Source organism: Trichomonas vaginalis, chromosome II (assembly GCF_026262505.1).
Source record: "Trichomonas vaginalis G3 chromosome II, whole genome shotgun sequence".
Classification (NCBI taxonomy): domain Eukaryota; phylum Parabasalia; order Trichomonadida; family Trichomonadidae; genus Trichomonas; species Trichomonas vaginalis.
Genome location: NC_067204.1, coordinates 20,336,301 through 20,355,952, shown reverse-complemented (window position 1 = coordinate 20,355,952; position 19,652 = coordinate 20,336,301). Strand labels below are relative to the sequence as shown.

General features: G+C 33.7%; 2 protein-coding genes and 2 pseudogenes across 4 annotated transcripts, besides 1 other annotated feature; all 4 read left to right on the top strand.

The window, feature by feature from the left end:
* Positions 1 to 1,609: 1,609 nt before the first annotated feature.
* Positions 1,610 to 19,652: part of a mobile genetic element that runs on past the window's edge.
* Positions 4,624 to 5,731, top strand: TVAGG3_0578080 (annotated as a pseudogene). The gene has a single exon. A coding segment is annotated over exon 1 (1,108 nt).
* TVAGG3_0578070 (uncharacterized protein) lies at positions 18,455 to 18,856 on the top strand (the record flags this gene model as incomplete). Its single annotated transcript, XM_051239073.1, has 1 exon — positions 18,455 to 18,856. The coding sequence occupies one exon, from the start codon at positions 18,455 to 18,457 to the stop codon at positions 18,854 to 18,856; it is 402 nt and encodes a 133-aa protein (XP_051096897.1).
* TVAGG3_0578060 (uncharacterized protein) lies at positions 18,876 to 19,028 on the top strand (the record flags this gene model as incomplete). The annotated part of the gene is made up of 1 exon (XM_051239072.1): positions 18,876 to 19,028. The coding sequence occupies one exon, from the start codon at positions 18,876 to 18,878 to the stop codon at positions 19,026 to 19,028; it is 153 nt and encodes a 50-aa protein (XP_051096896.1).
* TVAGG3_0578050 lies at positions 19,048 to 19,634 on the top strand (annotated as a pseudogene). The gene has a single exon. A coding segment is annotated over exon 1 (587 nt).

Here is a 19,652-nt window from a genome sequence, read left to right as displayed (position 1 = left end):
AAGACACCATGGTGTCTTATAATTTTCCCTTCCTTATTGGCGTGTAGAAATAAATGCGCCAATAGATTGAAGAAGAAGAATTGTTTTTCTCTTAATGAACTTTAATCCTTTTGATATAAGAATATTAAAAACATTAATATAATTTCGATTTCGGAAATTAAATTTCCAAATTTTTTGTCGATTTCGGAAATTACAGGATCCCGCATCCAACACGCAACAACAAAACACAAAACACACTTTTTGGTTCTTTCATCGTTTTAAACGTAATTTATGTAATACATGATTTGGATAAATTTTACAAAAATAGAACCTATATTATATTCTTTTCAAAGATTCTTGCAAATCATCAAAAATAATTGTATTTTAAAAACGATCAAATTATCTCTTCCATTATTTTAAACTTAAATTAGTTTTTATGATTGACTAAAGCAATCATATTTATTCATCATTAAATAAACAAAAAAATAATATTTGAGAGTTATTTCAAAAAAAACGCATTGAATTTATTAATTTGTCTCAATTTCAGTATTATAAATTTTTATAATTTCAATATTTTGAAATACACTTTTTAATATTTCAATATTTATGATATTTCAAAGTTTTAAGTGGTCTCAAATTGAGCTTCTCAAATATAAGTTGGCCTATTCAAATAATAAAATTAAATAATATTTAAAATAATAAATAAAATAAGGGTTTCGTTTTGCTAAAATTGTCACTTTTATAGCATATTTTGTTTTTGGATGTTTTGCGAAACCAAAAAAAAAAAACTATGATATACAATGTGTGTGTAAAGAAAATACTTATTTACTAGTTAAAAAATCTTTTGGTATTGATCAAGTTATTTTTTTGGATAAGATATTATATGGATAATTGGATAGAAAATACAATTATATAATCTTGTACCTGGTTTAATTAAGCTAATTGTCATCAGAAACTTGTAATTTTTATGAATTTCAGATTTTCTTTTCATTACTGCTTTTCTTAATAGGTCAAGTTCTTATTTACGTTATAAAGTATGATATTTACAAAATATCAAGTTATCATGTTTTTTGAGAAATTATGAGAAAACAAACAAAATGAAAAAGATAGGAATAGCAATGAATAGTGATGTGGGTATAGAAAATGTAAGAGATATGAATGCAAAGCAATCAGTATTTAGGATATTGACCATAGATTTCGAAAAAAAAATGCTGCATATTGAGGCGAAAACTATGATTATATTATAAGGCTGTCATTTAAAGCATAATGAAACTATTCCCTTTTCATTTTAATCGAATAAGATAGTAAAGATTTTTGAATTAGCTAGAAACTGATGAGATGTTTTCACAAATCAGATTTTTAATCTCTATAATGCATAATTCATCAATATCTCAATTTTTGATATTGCGAGATATTTTTGCTATCGTTTTCGCAATTTTGACACAATAGCAAGAGGGTTCTATAAGCACATTATTATCAACGTAGAATCTGAATATCTATAAGAAAATGTCGCAAATCTGACATTTACCGACAAAATAGCAAAAATAATTGAATACTTTTCGCAAAAACTTTAAAAATCGATAAAAATATGAAATATAGATATTAAAGAGACTTTTTTTATATAATTAAAAAAAAAAAAAAAAAAAAAAAAAAAAAAAAAGGTAGTGGGGCTTCCAGGGGCTGCGCCCCTTCTAGCCCGAAGATGTTTAGTATAAATGAAGTTCTTATATACGGGTCTTCCAGGAGCTTTTCACAAATTATATATTGTTTCATGTTTTGTCAAGACTTCTTCGTAAAATCAGACAAAAATATGTTTAGGGAAGAAGGTTAGATATAACCTCTTTTCTAACCTCTTTTCTACCCTCTTGAATTTTCAAGACTTCTTCGTACATGTTTTGTCACTTTCTGTCACTTTTCAGGAAAAAACATTTTTATTATTATAATAAATGAATTTTACAAAACCTCGTTACCGTTCTTTGGAAATAAGAGTAAATGTAAAGATATTATATTGAGAGAACTTAAGAAACTACCGAATGGTCTAACATTTGTAGATTTGTTCGGTGGAAGTTTCTATATATCCCATTTGTGCCATACTGTATTTCCTGACTCAAAGATTATATGCAATGACTTCGACAACTATATATGAACCGTCTCAAACATATTCCAGACACTAACAAAATATTGAAAGAGTTAAAAAGAAAAGATACCTATAGGTAAGATGGAACGTATACCATTAGATAAGAAAAATATTGTGAGAGAGGTTTTGAAAAAAGCAGAATATATAGACTGGAATAGTATATCTGCTAGACTATTATATAGTGGTGCTATAAGAGTTCATGACATTGAAACACTTATGTCAAAAGTTTTATATCTCAACTATACAAATGTTTTCAAAGAGGACATAGAAAAATATATTGAGGGTATAGAGTTTGTGAGATGTCATGGACAGAGTTGTATGAAAAATATAAAGACAAGGAAATGTTTTCTTTATAGTGGACCACCGTTCTATAACACATGGGATTTTCAATACCAAGTAGACTGGACTTTGAGAGACTCTTTAGAAACTTTAGACGTTTTACATAACCATCCATCTTTTACTTTACATCCGATAAAAGTGGTTTGGAAACCGTTATGAGATGGTTAGAGGACATACATGACTATGAGTTTATATATGACAAGATAGAATGAGAGAGGTCCTATAAACTGGAGAAAGTGTCATAACAAAGAAATTTAACTAGTAAGTAAATGTGGTTTGAAATAGGACTACTTGTTTTAGGTTTTTCCATTGTGTCATTTACTTATTTGACGTGGCAGAAAGATATAGAGAATATGAAGATGACCAATGCCTGCAAATTTTCAGCATATGTACTCGTAAGAGATATTTTTATCTAATATTAAATGGACGCACAGAACTTAGCGAGAGACAGCAACCTGGACAACCAAACCCAGAGAATATTCCAAATGAAGTTAGAATACAAACTGCAATGGCAAACTATGGTCAAGTGCCAACAGATGTACAAATGCAAACTGCCATGTCAAATGACGCTGCGTTAGGTTTGCCACCATGGTATGCAAATATGAGATGGAAAGAGTTTTATACAAACCCCGAAGTGGGATATAAACAACTCTATGCAGATGACGCGAACACAGGAGTTGACCCAAGATATGTTTTCTACCAGAGGAGAAATAGAATGTATGAGCTCCAGTTAAAGAATGCAATGGAACTCAACAGGAAACGTAAGAGACTAGGCGGACATTAGATTTTTACATATAGTAAATGGGTTTCTTCAGTAGTATTGGAAACTTCTTTCGAAATGTTGGAAGAGGTATATGGAATGGAATAAAAACCGTAGGAAGAGGAATTTGGAACGGAGTCAAAAATATTGGTAAAAGAGTAGGTCAGTTCGTTGGTATTATACTAAAGACCCTGAACCAGAAGAACAAGCTCCTGTTATACAACAGCCTGAACCTGCACCACAGTCTAGTTGGCAACCAAATCCAACACCTCAACCGTATAAAAAATTATATTTTTACCGTTCGATAGTAGTTTGTATATGAAACTAAGTTCTAGTAAAACGCATGGTATAATGGAATTATTCTTTTCTTCCATCTGTAGTAAACCATACTTGAAAGTCTGAAATACTTCACTTGGTGGTTCGTATAACTTTGTAGGTTTTTCGTAAAAGTCATTTGCCAAGCATAAGAAAGAGTTTTGGGCGCCAGAAAATGAAGCATGAACAATAATAGCAGCTGGGTCGAAAACATCTTTAAATAAATATGGTTCATCTCTTGCATATCGACTGTAAATATTTGCTAAAGGAAGTTCGACTTTCTGATTTAACATTCTTTGCAAATAATACCATGACATTGCAGTGAATTCTGTATATATTTTGTTCGTCTTTCTTTGGATTGTCTTCGTAGATTTGAAATGACACTTGTGAATTTTGTTTGTTCATATACAATTCTCACATAAAGTGTGCTCTCGTATTTGCATATTCATCAGCATATTTTGCATAACATGAATTTATTTTATCTTCTATATTTTTTAACGCAGTCTGTAGAGAAGATGAAAGGTCAACTTTGTATTAGCTCAATTTCTTCCCACATTTTTCGTTTCCCTTCAGATATATAATCTATATGAAACCTTACAATAAATGGAAAACTTTTATCTTCTACAGACACAAACTTCATTCTACGAAAGCCAATAGCTTTTGTGACAGATGGGTCTCTTAACATCTTAATGGGTAGTCAAAACGATAGCCTTCATGCTTTACGGTCTCTGTCTCAAACTTTTGACCGACATTAGTAAAAAAGTTCATCTAATGGTTTAGTTGTAGCAACTCTTGAATTTTCTTTTTCTATTGGAAGCATATTTTATCTAAGAATAAAAATGTCAAATGAAACAGCGTCTATGAGAGAAATACAACACAACCGACAATCATTATACAAGCTCTAAATAAGAACACAACAAACTTTTCAAACTATTCTAAGATACTGAGTCTTGAAAGAAGGAAACTTAAAACTGACATTAAACCCAATGACAGATGAGTTTCTGTTTAAGACAAGAAGAACAATACTGTCTGTATAAATCCAACAAAAGGAACTTTAAACGAGAAACCTATAAATGAACTTCTTTTGAAAGCAGATGTTGACAACAAAGCTGACAAAGAATATGTCATTGAAAAAGTTCAAGAAGAACATGACAGAGCAGATGCAACATATGCAACAAAAGAGGATGTTGAAAAGAAAGCTGACAAAGAGTATGTTGACGATGAGTTAGCATATCTGGCTAGTGGGTTAGTGAAGAAGGCAGATAAGGAATATGTGGATGAAAAAGACAATGAAATTATAAAAGGGTTGAATGGTACATGAACGGACATCGAAGATTTTAGAAGGTAAAGCCAATACAGGGTGGGTTTCAGGATGTTTAGACCTTAAAGCCGACAAGAACCCATACACATACCATTGCAAATATTACAAACTTACAGAAACCTTAAACAGGAAAAGTGACGTTGGACATACACATACCATTGCAAATATTACAAACTTACAAGAAACCTTAAACAGTAAAAGTGACGTTGGACATACACATAACTTCTCTCAACTGTTGGATAGAAAGTATTTTGGAACGATTGAAAAACCTGGTGGGGGTGGATTATATTTTAAACCTCCTAACTTTCCAGAAGGTTTAACATCGGATAAAGAACATTAAATGCTAGAATGTCTATCATGGAGTGAAAACAAAGTTAAATTCACTGCTCAAGATTTATATGATAAAAAAGCTGACAAAACAGAGCTCAAACATTAAAGACAGAAATACTTCAAACATTATTCTAATAGGCTCTATATAACGTCAATGAACTCTACCCAGACAGAAACAGTTCTGGGTTTTGGAACTTGGACTCAAATAGTCGACAGGTTTGTTGTATTGTGCAAACTCTTCAAAGGAAACAGGTGAAAGTAAACGATTTCAGGTGAAAATATTACCTGCACACAGTCACTACATAGATTTAAGTAACATCTAAAGCAGGTTGGCATAGTCATAGATTTTGGGATTGGTCAGGAAATGAAAAAGGTAAAGGATATGATGTTAAAGAGGACGTTAATTTGCTATAAATTGTTACTGGAATAACACTGAGGGAGGAGGATACCATAACACATCGCGTTTCAGGGTATAACGCAAAACAACGGGACAAAGTAAAGACTACATGCCACTTACATGACAGTTTACGCATGGTATAGAATTGCTTATCGTCATTTTCAACTTTCTTACATAATTCGTCAGGAGTTGTCTTATATTGTTAGGAACTGTCTTTTGAAAGTATACCACATTGAACTTTGACAAGTTTGAAACGCAGGTCTGAACAATAGTAGTTTATATCTTCTGCTTGCAGTCTGTACTTTTGCCATGTTTGCCTAAAACTTCATAATATTCTCTTGTATACTTTCTTCTATTTTTACGAACACGAATGTGAGTTACCTGTCGAGTTCCCATTGTTGTCATAGTCAATAGTATTTTTCATATGGGTCGCGTTTGGTAATTCCTATTTTTTACTTTGTCACCTTCTTAATGTTTGAAGCCTGGCATTCTTTCTTGTTATCCTCTTAACTAAACTATTAAATATATAGTCTTTCTCTAAGTCAGGGTTGTTTTTTCATTTCTTCAGGGGAGTGGTTTCCCAAACCTTTTTTTTACGGCGATTGTAAATATTTAAAACTTGTCTCATCTTTGCCATGGAGAAGTGTCTATATTTGTGTCATATGACATTTTCATCTACCTCACCACCTTTGGGGTTGGTTTAAGTCTCTTAAGCATTTTTATACAACTCGTCAAGTGATACAAGAGCAGAATGGGTTTTGGTCGACAAATGAAATATATTGGGTTTACATTTTTGAACGCAAGATAGTTTTTTAATATCGTCTGATTTGAAAGAACTTCAAGTCAGATGTTAGTTTTTTGGATGGTATTTGTCAAGCGAATATTGTCAAAGCAGTTTATCACGATCTAAAAATATTTTTGGACTATAATGGTAATGGTGCTTCACACGTATCTTGTGTTTGACCGACAATATTAGCCGAGTATGGTGGTCCACTTCTCTATACCTCGGAATGTTTTCCAAAGATATCCATAAACCAAGCATTTGGTGTTGAACTAAGAATTGGTTTTATCAATGAGTGCTTTTCTTGTTTTGCCTTAGAAACTAGGGGTCCTTGTTTGGATTCGCATTTTACTCCTATAAGAAATGGGGTTTATTTGGCGCAGTTAGCAGGAGTGCATCCAGATTTTTTAGCCCGCAGTGGAACAATAGCCAGAGGTGATTTGGATTGCGAAGAAGATTTGAGTTAGCATTAGGTAAGCTTAAAGAGAAAGCACAACCTATTATACAACTGTACAGAAAGTTGGGAGGTAGCACGAGATGCAGCAAATACTTATTCCAATCTGAAACAGAGGTAAAAGTTCAAGGATGGATGGACAATGTAGGAAGAAAAGCGGAAACTATTATAAATAAAGCAAATGACTACTATAAGCAAGCAGGACACTATATGGAACCAAGGTGAAAGATTCTTAAAGAGGATATAACATGCGACAACAAGTGGGTAAACAATAACCAACGCTCAACCGCCTCAAACTTGGGGAATGTAAAGTTTTTTACTGAGATGAAATTGAACAATACAGCATTGGAACAAATGGGCTTAAAGATGGATATTGTCGGTCTTCCAGCAGTTACACACCCACGTGTTTGTCAAGTTCTCCTATACCTCAGGGAAGTTTTAGACCGACTTATAAAAACCATAACAACCATGAAAACAAACCAACTAAAAATTTTTTAACTGGACATTGAAAATTGACCGAAAGAAGTTTGAATACGGTAGATTTTGACAACGCTACAACAAGCAAAGTTCAGAAACCAATTGTAAAAGCCTTCAAAGAACTTACAGATGAAGAGAAAAATTCAATAATAGAAGGCCTAGGGTCTGGAATGAAAACCCTAACAACCGATATGTCAAAGTCACTTTTCATAGAAATGGAACTGGGGCGTAGTATCTCAAAAAAAGAAACAGATCTCTCACAAATAAAAATATTGAAGTCTGAAGGAGCTTTATGAGACAACAGATGGAAAGTTTACTTCAACTGACCACAGTTCCATTATAGAACATCTCATTGACTTACGAGTCAAAATATTCTAAAACTTTACAACAAACAAAAAGGTTGAAAGGAAAACAAAAATCAAATGGCATATGAATATTATGAAGATGTTTGAACGACACAACCATACTGCAAGTGAGTTAAAGTCAGATGGAACCGCAAAAGTGGACGAAAAACCAATAGAAGAAGGAGAAGCCAAAAAACTGAAGAAAAACCAAAACCAAAGTTTAGTTCCAAACTAACACAAGTCAACCTTCATTAGCTGTATGGTTTGGCGTCAAAGATTTTGGCAGCGGTGGTTACGTAAAGTAAAGAGAAAAAAATTTTTTTTAATTTTTATTGAAATGTAGCTGTGTTTTGTTTGGAGACGACCGTTGGGAAACTTGTTTTTAGATGAATAATGAAATGGCATACATTTAAAACAATATATTTTTAAAAAAAATTTTTTTTATTTTATTTGAAATGTACGCTGAGTTTGTTGGAGCAGACCGTTGGGAAACTTGTTTTGTTAGATGGAAATAGAAAATTTCTTTCCACTGTTGCTGAGTCATTTGAAGTCAGAAACAAAAAGACAAAAAGAGTTTTTAACGAATGGAGCAAAATATCGGATATGCAGGAAATGAGGATTGGTGGGAAACACTATCTTAAACATGTTGTCATTGCAACTCATTTTACCGAACCTAACAATCTACCTTTTGTAACCATATAAACAATATAAAAAACCAATAGACTTGAAAATTACGAAATGGGTCACTTGTTCTGAAAACAATAAGAACAAAAAGCAATTTTCGAGATATTGTTCGAATTTGTCGACGAACTAGAAGGATAACGCAATTGAAATTAACAGACTATGGTAAAGATACGTTTTGAGTTTTACTACTATACGCGAAGAACAAGACTCTTTCTACTTTTATACGGCGTAAACTAAAGAAATACAAGTATGTTTTACTAACAAAGGAAGGCTGTGCTTATGACGCTAGGATACAGAGGAAAATAACGTTAGAACTATATCTTAACAATTCAAGAAGCTATATGGCATACCATTTTAAAGTTTTTAAAACAGTATATTTTACATTATTCAAAGCTTCAGGTTGAAAAACCAAAGAACAACATAGCAGATACAAAACCGTTAGACTTATATCCTTTCAAATACGGTAGGGACTATATCAGATGAAGAAATTTCATCCGAGCATACAGGTTTGACCCTCAAAATGTTTATATTCATGCAAGTTTCAGTTTCAAGCAAAATAGTTTTCCTATGTATTGGTAAGGACCTTTATGACTTGCTTCTAAATTTCTAACGAACCTACCTAGTAACAGTTTTCTCCTGACTTTCAAGTTGGTTCACAACAAATGGTGTGCAGCATATTATACCAGTTGTACTAATGACTTTTATCTCGAATTGTCTTTCATATATAACTACGGAAAGTGCTGAAAAAGTATTGAAAATATATTTTAGGGTAGAGGTGATCTAACCTGTTTCTAACCTGTTTTCCTAAGCGCTGTTTTCTAACCCGTTGAATTTTCATGAATTTTGTGCTGAATCGACAAAAATGAGTTTTTGGTTGAAAAGAGGTGGAGCCAAAAGTGGCCTGCGACCTCAAACAAGCATTTTGTGAGAATAACCACCCGCGGAAAACAGCGGGTTGCTTTATCAAAGTTCATCGCCGTTGAATTTGTCTGAATTTCCTTAGATAGAAAAAAATAAACTAACTTTATTTTTTTTAAGTTTGGTCATCCTTCACTGTATGACAATATACTATATTTTACTTAAAATATGCAAGCGGCTCATAGCTCAGTGGTAATGGGCTAACCTCGTTACAGCGTCGAGACCTCGGGTTTCAAAATCCCGATTCGCGCAGGTTTTCACTTTTAGCAGTGAATTTCATGTACATAGGTACTTTGGTGTTAGCCCTAGTGAAGAAAATAGAACGATATAAGTTTAATTTGTAAGGTTGGACGATAAAATCTCTGCTCCTAGCAGTCTGCTACTGTCGTCAAAATACTGCTACTGTCAGTAAAAGTACTGCTACGAGCAGTAAAAGTACTGCTACTTGCAGTAACAAGGAAAAATTTGAGAGGGTTTCGACATAAAGTACTGCTACTGGTCAAAAAAGTACTGCTACTGTCAGTAGCAGTACTGCTAGTAGCAGAGATTTTTATCGTTTGTGGTCCGACGGTTAAGCCACAAACGAATGGTCCCACGTCCACCAACGAGTCCAATCTCAATCCAGAAGAACACAACATCTCCTCAGCAACCTCAGTTCCATAATCCAATCTCAATCCAAATTACTACCAATATCCAAATACAAATCGAAGAAGGTTCTGAACCGCTTACGCAATAGTATATGGCCACAAGTCCAATTGAGAGAAAAGTTGTTCGCTAATTCAGAAAAATATGTTTAGGGTAGACTGTTTACGATCTAACACCCTGTTTTCTAGACCTCATTTCTAACCTCATGATTTGTCATGAATTTCCTTAGGATAGAAAAATAAAGTTAGTTTATACAAAATTCACATGCGGGAAATTCTTAGTTTTGGTTGAAGAAAATACGGTGGAGCCAAAGTGGCTCGACCTCAAAACAGAACATTTTAATGAGCTAACAAAGGGTGTTATGAATGAATCAGCAACATACATCCTGACCTCGTTCCATTTTGTTGCTAATTCGTAAAAAATATAATTTATGTTAGAATGTTAGATCTACCTCTTTTCTAACATGTTTTCTAACTGGTTAAAACTCTCGAAAATCATGAAATTCTACAACCAAAAATAATGTTTAGGTTAGAATTAGATCTAACATGTTTTCTAACATGTTTTCTAACCTTCATGAAGTTTTCATGAATTTTCCCGAAATAAAAATAAAGTTAGTTTTAAAATTATTTTTATTTTGTATGTAAGGCAGATATGTCAAGTCGAAGCACAAAACGTTCACGAACAAATCTAATGCGAACATTCACAAAAAGGAACTTATATAACGGTATTGAAAGTCATACGTAGACAAGGATGGTTCATATAAATGCCAACAAAAATAGTCAGCAGTTAGGAAAGACTTTAGAAGGCTGTTGGAAAATAAGTCCTGGGAGAGAGTATTTTATAGGCAATTTTGTGAAGAATATACCCAACCCCGGAAAAACAGCGGGTTGTTTTTATACAAAGTTCATCAGGAAATTCTGATGGAATCAATATCTTCTGGCTTGCAGTGTGTAGCATTTTGCCATGTTGCCTAAAACTTCATAATATTCTCTTGTATACTTTCTTCTATTTTTACGCGAATCACGAATGTGGTACCGTGTCGGGTTTCGCCATTGTTGTCAATAGTCAATAGTATTTTTCATATGGGCGCGTAGGTATTTCTATTTTTACTTTGTCACCTTTCTAAGTTTGAAGCCGTCATTTCTTTCTTGTCTTTCTCTTTTACTAAATTATTAAATTATATAGTCTTTCCTAAGTCAGGGTTGTTTTTTCATTTCTTCGGGGAGTGGTTTCCCAAAACTTTTTTGTTTACGGTTATTGTAAAATATTTAAAACTTGTCTCATCTTTGCCATGGAGAAGTGTCTATATTTTGTGTCATATGACATTTCATTGCTACCTCACCACCTATGTGGTTGTTTAAGTCTGCTTAAATTTTTATACAACGGTCAATGACACCAAGAGCAGAATGGTTTTGGTCGACAATGAAATATTGGTTTACATTTTTTTGAACGCAAGATAGTTTTTTAATATCGTCTGATTTGAAAGAACTTCAAGTCAGATGTAGTTTTGTTGGATGGTATTTGTCAAGCGAATATTGTCAAAGCAGTTTTTCACATCTAAAATATTTTTGGACTAATGGTATGGCTTCACAGTATCTTGTGTTTGACCGACAATATATTAGCCAGTATGGTGGTCCATCTTCTCTATACCTCGGAATAGTTTTCCAAAGATATCCATAAACAAGCATTTGGTGTTGAACTAAAGATTTTATCATGAGTGCTTTCTTTTTGTCCTTTAGAAACATAGAGGTCCTTGTTTGGATTCGTCATTTTATCCTATAAGAAATGGGTTTATTTGGCGCTTAGCAGAGTGCATCCAGATTTTTAGCCCGCAGTGGGAACAATAGCCAGAGGTGATTTGGATTGGAAGGAAGATTTTGAGTACATTAGGTATACTTAAGAGAAAGCACAACCTATTATACAAACTGTACAGAAAGTTTGGGAGTAGCACGAGATGCAACAAATCTTATTCCAAATCTGAAACAGAGGAAAAGTTCAAGGATGGATGGACAATGTAGGAAGAAAAGCAGGAAACTATTATAACAAAGCAAATGACTACTATAACAAGCAGGACACTATATGGACCAAGGTGAAAGATTCTTAAAGAGGATATAACCATGCACAACATGGGTAAACAATAACCAACCTCAACCGCCTCAAACTGGGGAATGTAAATTTTTTACTGAGATGAAATTGAACAATACAGGCATTGAGACAAATGGGTCAAAGATGGATATTGTCGGCTTCCAGCAGTTACACAACAGTGTTTGTCAAGTTTCTCCTATACCTCAGGAAGTTTTAGACCGACTATAAAAACCATAACAAACCAGTTGAAAACAAACCAAACTAAAAATTTTTTAACTGACTTGAAATGACCGAAAGAAGTTGAAACGGTAGATTTGAACCACAACAGACAAGTTCAGAACCATTGTCAAAACCTGTCAAAGAACTTACAGATGAAGAGAAAAATTCAATAATAGAAAGTGCCAGGTCTGGAAATCAAACCCTCAGACCAACTAACAAAAAGTCACTTTTTCATAAAAATGGAAGGGGCTAGTATCTCAAAAAAAGAAAAGACTCTCACAAATAAAAATATTGAAGTCTGAAGGAGTTTGAGACAACAGATGGAAAAGGTTTATCTTCACTGACCAACAGTTCATTATAGAACATCTCATTGACTTAGAGTCAAAATATTCTAAACTTTACAACAAACAAAAAAGTTGAAAGGAAAACAAAAACAAATGGACATATGATATTTATGAAGATGTTTGACGACACAACTTCTGCAAGTGATTAAGTCAAGAACCGGAAAAGTGACGAAAAACCATAGAAAAGAGAAACCAAAACTGAAGAAAACCAAAACCAAAGTTTTAGTTTCCAAACTAACCAAGTCAACCTTCATTAGCTGGTATGGTTGGCGTCAAAGATCTTTGGCAGCGGGGTTATGTAAAGTAAAGAAAAAATATTTTTTTAATTTTTATAAAAAATGCCCCCATAATAGAATGGATAGAAAATCTGCTAGAATAAAAAGCAGAGTTGGCAAAAGATAATGGTTGAGAGTTTCGAAGAATTTTAAAAATATAGGAAGGGAAGAACCATAAAAGTCTATGACAAAATTGTCTGTCTTCGCTACGAATGGATTTGAAACAGCACGTGCCAATTATTCCAAACAGACTAGAAGAGGTTAGAAGAAGAAACGTCTTATGGACATGCCTTTCGATGTTAGTGAACCTCAAGTTGAAGGACAACGACGGCTTTGGGCCAGATTCCTACTGGAACATGACGAACAATTGCATCCTTGAAGAAGGAAAAAAAGGAAAATGTGAAGACGCAATGTTCCCATGGAAAGAACTAAGATTATGCAATATGAAGAAGGTATACTCGTGAAGTTAGAAGTGCAAATTACATCTGGTCGAACCTTTACAGTTAAAGCTTTTGACGAAGGTAAAGAACAAAGAAGGCTTCATGGAGTACTTGCTGCATACAAGACGGAAATAAGAAAGGACTACACAAATCTCAGATTGGACCATAAACAGATTTTGATGGTCACATTTACTTATGCACATGGCAAGTCAGCAAGCAGCCGCACAACTTAGCTTGACGCTTTCAAAGACTAACAAAGAGAGAACCAAATGGTTGACTGCCGAACTCAGACATTTTGAAAATGCAATTGAAGAATTGCAAGTGTCAAGTTCGAAATGGTAGCCAACCTAACCCTCCAGGCAGTCAGACAACATGTTTGTTAGATGAGAAATATGAAATGGCATACCATATTTAACAATATATTTTTAACATATATTAAAATGCTTCAGGTTGAAAAACAAAGAACAAAAGTAGCAAGATACAAAAACCAGTTAGAACTATATCTATACAAATGCTGGTAGGAACTATTTCCAGATGAAGAAATTTCATACCCGAGCATACAGGTTTGACTATCCAATTCGTTGGCTTAAAAGTCCTATCATGATGCAAAGGCATAGGATTTAGAAAGAGTTTTGTTTTTCAAATAGAACTAACGGCATTTATGTTTCGCAGTATATTTTCATGGCAGTATAAAAGTTCTGATGGTCTAATAGACAAATTTGATGAAATAGAAATCTTTAACAGTTCGTTCAGACGAAAAGTCTTGAGAAAAGCTCAAAATGACCTTTCAAAGCTCAAAATGAACAAATACTATTGGAATTTCAAGAAAAATACGACTCTTTAACTAGAATGGAACATACTATCTGAAACTAGAAATATGACAAGATGAACGCCATCCGTTATCATTTCAAAAAGATTGAATTAAACAGGCCTCGCAAGAGATAAACAGAGTTTTTATTTTGGGGAGTAGACAAACGTTCTTGGCACAATTTCGCTTCGGTTACTAAACCAGAACGAACGCATTACCAACTAAGATGGTCCATTTAAATTTATACTTCCACCAGCAGATTTGACAGTTTTATAGAAATGTGTTCGAACCGGCTCAAAATGTATATAGTGTCATTGGCAAGTTTCAGTTCAAGGCAACATCCAATTAGTTTTCTATGTATTTGGTATAGGACCTTTATAGACTTTGCTTCTAAATTCTACGAACCACCTAGTTAAACAGTTTCTCTGGACTTTCAAGTTTGGTTATCACAATCTAAAATGGTGTGCAGCATATCTATTACCATCTGTAGCATATGGACTTTTATCTCGAATTGTTCTTTCATATATAACTACGGAAAAGTGCTGAAAAAGTGAGTTATGTTAGCAATGTTAGATGCTCACGCTTAATTTTTCACCATGTTGAATTTTGTAATAAAACCACCGGCCAGAATTCTTCCGGTGCTATATTCTTCAACAAAATGCTTGTTTTGAGGTCGAGCCACTTTTGGCTCCACCGTATTCTTCAAAACCAAAACTCATGAAATTTGGTCATTTTTCAGCAAAAATATATGTTTAAGGGTAGAAGTTAGATCTAACCTCGTTTTCTATACCTGTTTTTATCACGCTGTGAATTTTCATGAATTTCCTTAAGATAGAAAAAAATTGAGTTAAAATGAGAATGTTACTGTAGGGTGGTCTACCCATGTTACCAGTGCTACCAGGTAAACTAACTTCTCTGAAAAAATGACAACACGACATGACCATTTTGACAACAGTCGGGAAAATGTCAAGACTTCTTCATCTAACGAAGTGTAAATGAAACCAAAAATATATTTTAGGTGAAGTGGTGAGATCCTACCTGTTTTTTTCACGGGCTGTTTTTTCAGCCTCTTTATTTAACATCCTCAGAAATCTATACCATGCCAAGTTGTTATATTTTGTAGAAATATAAACGTTTTCTCCAAGGTCTTCTATTCTATTGATTTTAACAGTTGCATTTTTTCCTGTCATAAATAATATCGAGATGGTACTCTCCCTCGTCAATGTTATAACTGGTTTGCATATTCGATATAGATATCGTTTATTTTTTCTTGAAAAGCTTGAAGAGTTGTTTCTAAGTTTAGCAAATTCACTTGTAAAAGTTTTCCCTGTTCAAATTTCTCATACATACGTTTTTCTTTGTTATAGTATCGAACTTCAAAACCGACTGTAAATGGGAAACCATGTATGGCTTCTGAAATGAACTTCATTCTACGAAAGCCAATAGCTTTTGTGACGGATGGGTCTCTTAGCCATCTTAACGGGTAGTCAAAACGATAGCCTTCATGCTTTACGGTCTCTGTCTCAAACTTTTGACCGACATTCGTAAAAAGTTCATCTAATGGTTTAGTTGTAGCAACTCTTGAATTTTCTTTTTCTTATTGAAAGCATATTTTATCTAGAATAAAAATGTCAAATGAAACAGCGTCTATGAGAGAAATACAACACAACCGACAACTCATTATACAAGCTCTAAATAAGAACACAACAAACTTTTCAAACTATTCTAAGATATCTGAGTCATTGAAAGAAGGAAACTTAAAACTGACATTACACCCAATGACAGATGAGTTTCTATTTCAAGACAATAAGAACCATACTGTCTGTATAAATCCAACAAAAGGAACTTTAAACGAGAAACCTATAAATGAACTTCTTTTGAAAGCAGATGTTGGCAACAAAGCTGACAAAGAATATGTAGACGATGCAATAGCAAAAGAAGAAGAAAGAGCTAACAAAGCTTATGCAACAAAAGAACATACTCATCCTGAACTAGCAGACAAAACATATGTTGACAATAAAATGTCAAGTGAAGTGACAAGAGCTGAAAACGAATATTCTAAAAAGACTCATACACATTCTATATCTGATATTACAAACTTACAAGAAACCTTAAACAGGAAAAGTGACGTTGGACATACACATACCATTGCAAATATTACAAACTTACAAGAAACCTTAAACAGGAAAAGTGACGTTGGACATACACATACCATTGCAAATATTACAAACTTACAAGAAACCTTAAACAGGAAAAGTGACGTTGGACATACACATACCATTGCAAATATTACAAACTTACAAGAAACCTTAAACAGGAAAAGTGCCGTTGGACATACACATACATCTTCTGAAATAACAGACTTAAACGTTAGCCTTGAAAATAAAGCAGATAAAACATATGTCAATGAAATATACCAAAGTTTGCTAGGAACAAAAAATATTGAAACTATTGTTGGTGACTTTTCTGTCAATGAAGAAAACAAATATTTTAGATGGCAGTTGGTACAGTCCTTAGAAAATGGTACACGGTATAAACTCATTCCGAAAAATAACAATGAAATGTATGTAAGCTATAAAAAGAACGATGGTACACAAGTTAAAGTTCCATTAGACAACAACTGCTACTTAAACTTATATGGAGACGAACAAAAGAAATATTTAAGAGTTTATGAAATGGCAGATATGACATTGCCTGACCCAGCTCCAGCACCATATTATTATGACTATGGAGATGACGTCAGAACACCACATGTAGATGAACAAAAGCTAACATTATATTTAGATTATTATAGATATAAAAGATATAATGCAATAGAAAAAACGAGAATAGTATACTATTATACAGATGACAGAAATAAATATTATAGTCAAGACTTTACCTACCCTGAAAACATAAGATTATATTATAAAAAATATTCTGACACAAACCAGAAGAAACCTGAAATAGTTGCACTATATTTTAAGTTCAAAAGAGACAATCCTGTAATGTCTCATATGTTTGATTTAATGAACCCAGTAGGTTCTATTTATACATCTATGGATGCAAGAGGTCCTCAAGTAATGTTTGGTGTTGGTGCATGGGAACAAATATCGACAGGTTTTTTGTATTGTGCAAACTCTTCAAAGGAAACAGGTGGAAGTAAAACGATTTCAGGTGAAAATTTACCTGCACACAGTCACTACATAGATTTAAGTACATCTCAAGCAGGTTGGCATAAGCATAGATATTGGGATTGGTCAGGAATGACAAAAGGTAAAGGATATGATGTTAAAGACGACGTTAAGTTTGCTATAAATTGTTACTGGAGTGACACTCAGGGAGAAGGAAACCATACACATTTCGTTTCAGGATATACACAAACAACGGGACAAAGTAAAGAATACATGCCACCTTACATGACAGTTTACGCATGGTATAGAATTGCTTAGTCGTCATTTTCAACTTCTTTAGCATATTCATCAGGAGTTGTCTTATATTTGTTAGGAACTGTCTTTGAAAGTATACCACCTTGAACTTTGACAAGTTTGAAACGAGGTCTGACAATAGTAGTTTTATCTTCTGCTTGCAGTGTGTACATTTTGCCATGTTTGCCTAAAACTTCATAATATTCTCTTGTATACTTTCTTCTATTTTTACGAACACGAATGTGAGTACCTGTCGGGTTCCCATTGTTGTCATAGTCAATAGTATTTTCATATGGGTCGCGTTTAGGTATTTCTATTTTTACTTTGTCACCTTTCTGAAGTTGAAGCCCGGCATTCTTTCTTGTTTGTCTCTTTTGACTAAATTATTAAATATATAGTCTTTCTCTAAGTCAGGGTTGTTTTTCATTTCTTCGGGGGAGTGGTTTCCCAAACCTTTTTGTTTACGGTTATTGTAAATATTTAAAACTTGTCTCATCTTTGCCATGGAGAAGTGTCTATATTTGTCGTCATATGACATTTCATTTGCTTCACCACCTTGTGGTTGGTTTAAGTCTCTTAACATTTTTATACAACCGTCAATGACACCAAGAGCAGAATGGTTTTGGTCGACAATGAAATATTGGTTTACATTTTTTGAACGCAGATAGTTTTTAATATCGTCTGATTTGAAAGAACTTTCACAGTCAGATGTTAGTTTTGTTGGATGGTATTTGTCAACGAATATTGTCAAAGCAGTTTTCACATCTAAAATATTTTTGGACCATAATGGTATGGCTTCACAGTATCTTGTGTTTTGACCGACAAATATTAGCCAGTATGGTGGTCCATCTTCTCTATACCTCGGAATGTTTTCCAAGATATCCATAAACCAAGCATTTGGTGTTGAACTAAAGATTTTTATCATGAGTGCTTTCTTTGTCGCTTTAGAAACATAGGGGTCCTTGTTTGGATTCGTCATTTTTATCCTATAAGAAATGGGTTTATTTGGCGCGTTAGCAGGAGTTGCATCCAGATTTTTACCCGCAGTGGGAACAATAGCCAGAGGTGTATTTGGAGTTGGAAGGAAGATTTTGAGTACATTAGGTATACTTAAAGAGAAAGCACAACCTATTATACAAACTGTACAGAAAGGTTGGGATGTAGCACGAGATGCAACAAATCTTATTCCAAATCCTGAAACAAGAGGAAAAGTTCAAGGATGGATGGACAATGTAGGAAGACAAGCAGGAAACTATTATAACAAAGCAAATGACTACTATAACCAAGCAGGACACTATATGGACCAAGGTGAAAGATTCTTTAACAGAGGATATAACCATGCACAACAGTGGGTAAACAATAACCAACCTCAACCGCCTCAAACGTGGGGAATGTAAAGTTTTTTACTGAGATGAAATGAACAATACAGCATTGAGACAAATGGGTTCAAGATGGATTTGTCGGCTTCCAGCAGTTACACAACGTGTTTGTCAAGTTCTTCCTATACCTCAGGAAGTTTTAGACCGACTTAAAAAACCTCAACAACCAGTTGAAAACAAACCAAACTAAAATTTTTTACTGAGATGAAATGACCGAAGAAGTTGAAACGGTAGATTTGACACCACAAACAAAAAGTTCAGAACCATTGTCAAAACCTGTCAAAGAACTTACAGATGAAGAGAAAAATTCAATAATAGAAAGTGCCAGGTCTGGAAATACAAACCCTAACTACTACAAAGTCACTTTTCATAAAAATGGAACGGCTAGTATCTCAAAAAAGAAAAGACTCTCACAAATAAAATATTGAAGTCTGAAGGAGCTTTCGAGACAACAGATGGAAAAGTTTACTTCACTGACCAACAGTTCATTATAGAACATCTCATTGACTTAGAGTCGAAATATTCTAAACTTTACAACAAACACAAAAAGTTGAAAGGAAAACAAAAACAAATGGCATATGATATTTATGAAGATGTTGACGACACAACTGTTCCTGCAAGTGAAGTAAAGTCAAAGGAACCGAAAAGTGACGAAAAACCGATAGAAGAAGAGAAACCAAAAACTGAAGATAAACCAAAACCAAAGTTTAGTTTCCAAACTAAACCAAGTCAACCTTCATTAGCTGGTATGGGTTGGCGTCAAAGACTTATGGCAGCAGGCGGTTATGTAAAGTAAAGAGAAAAAAAATATTTT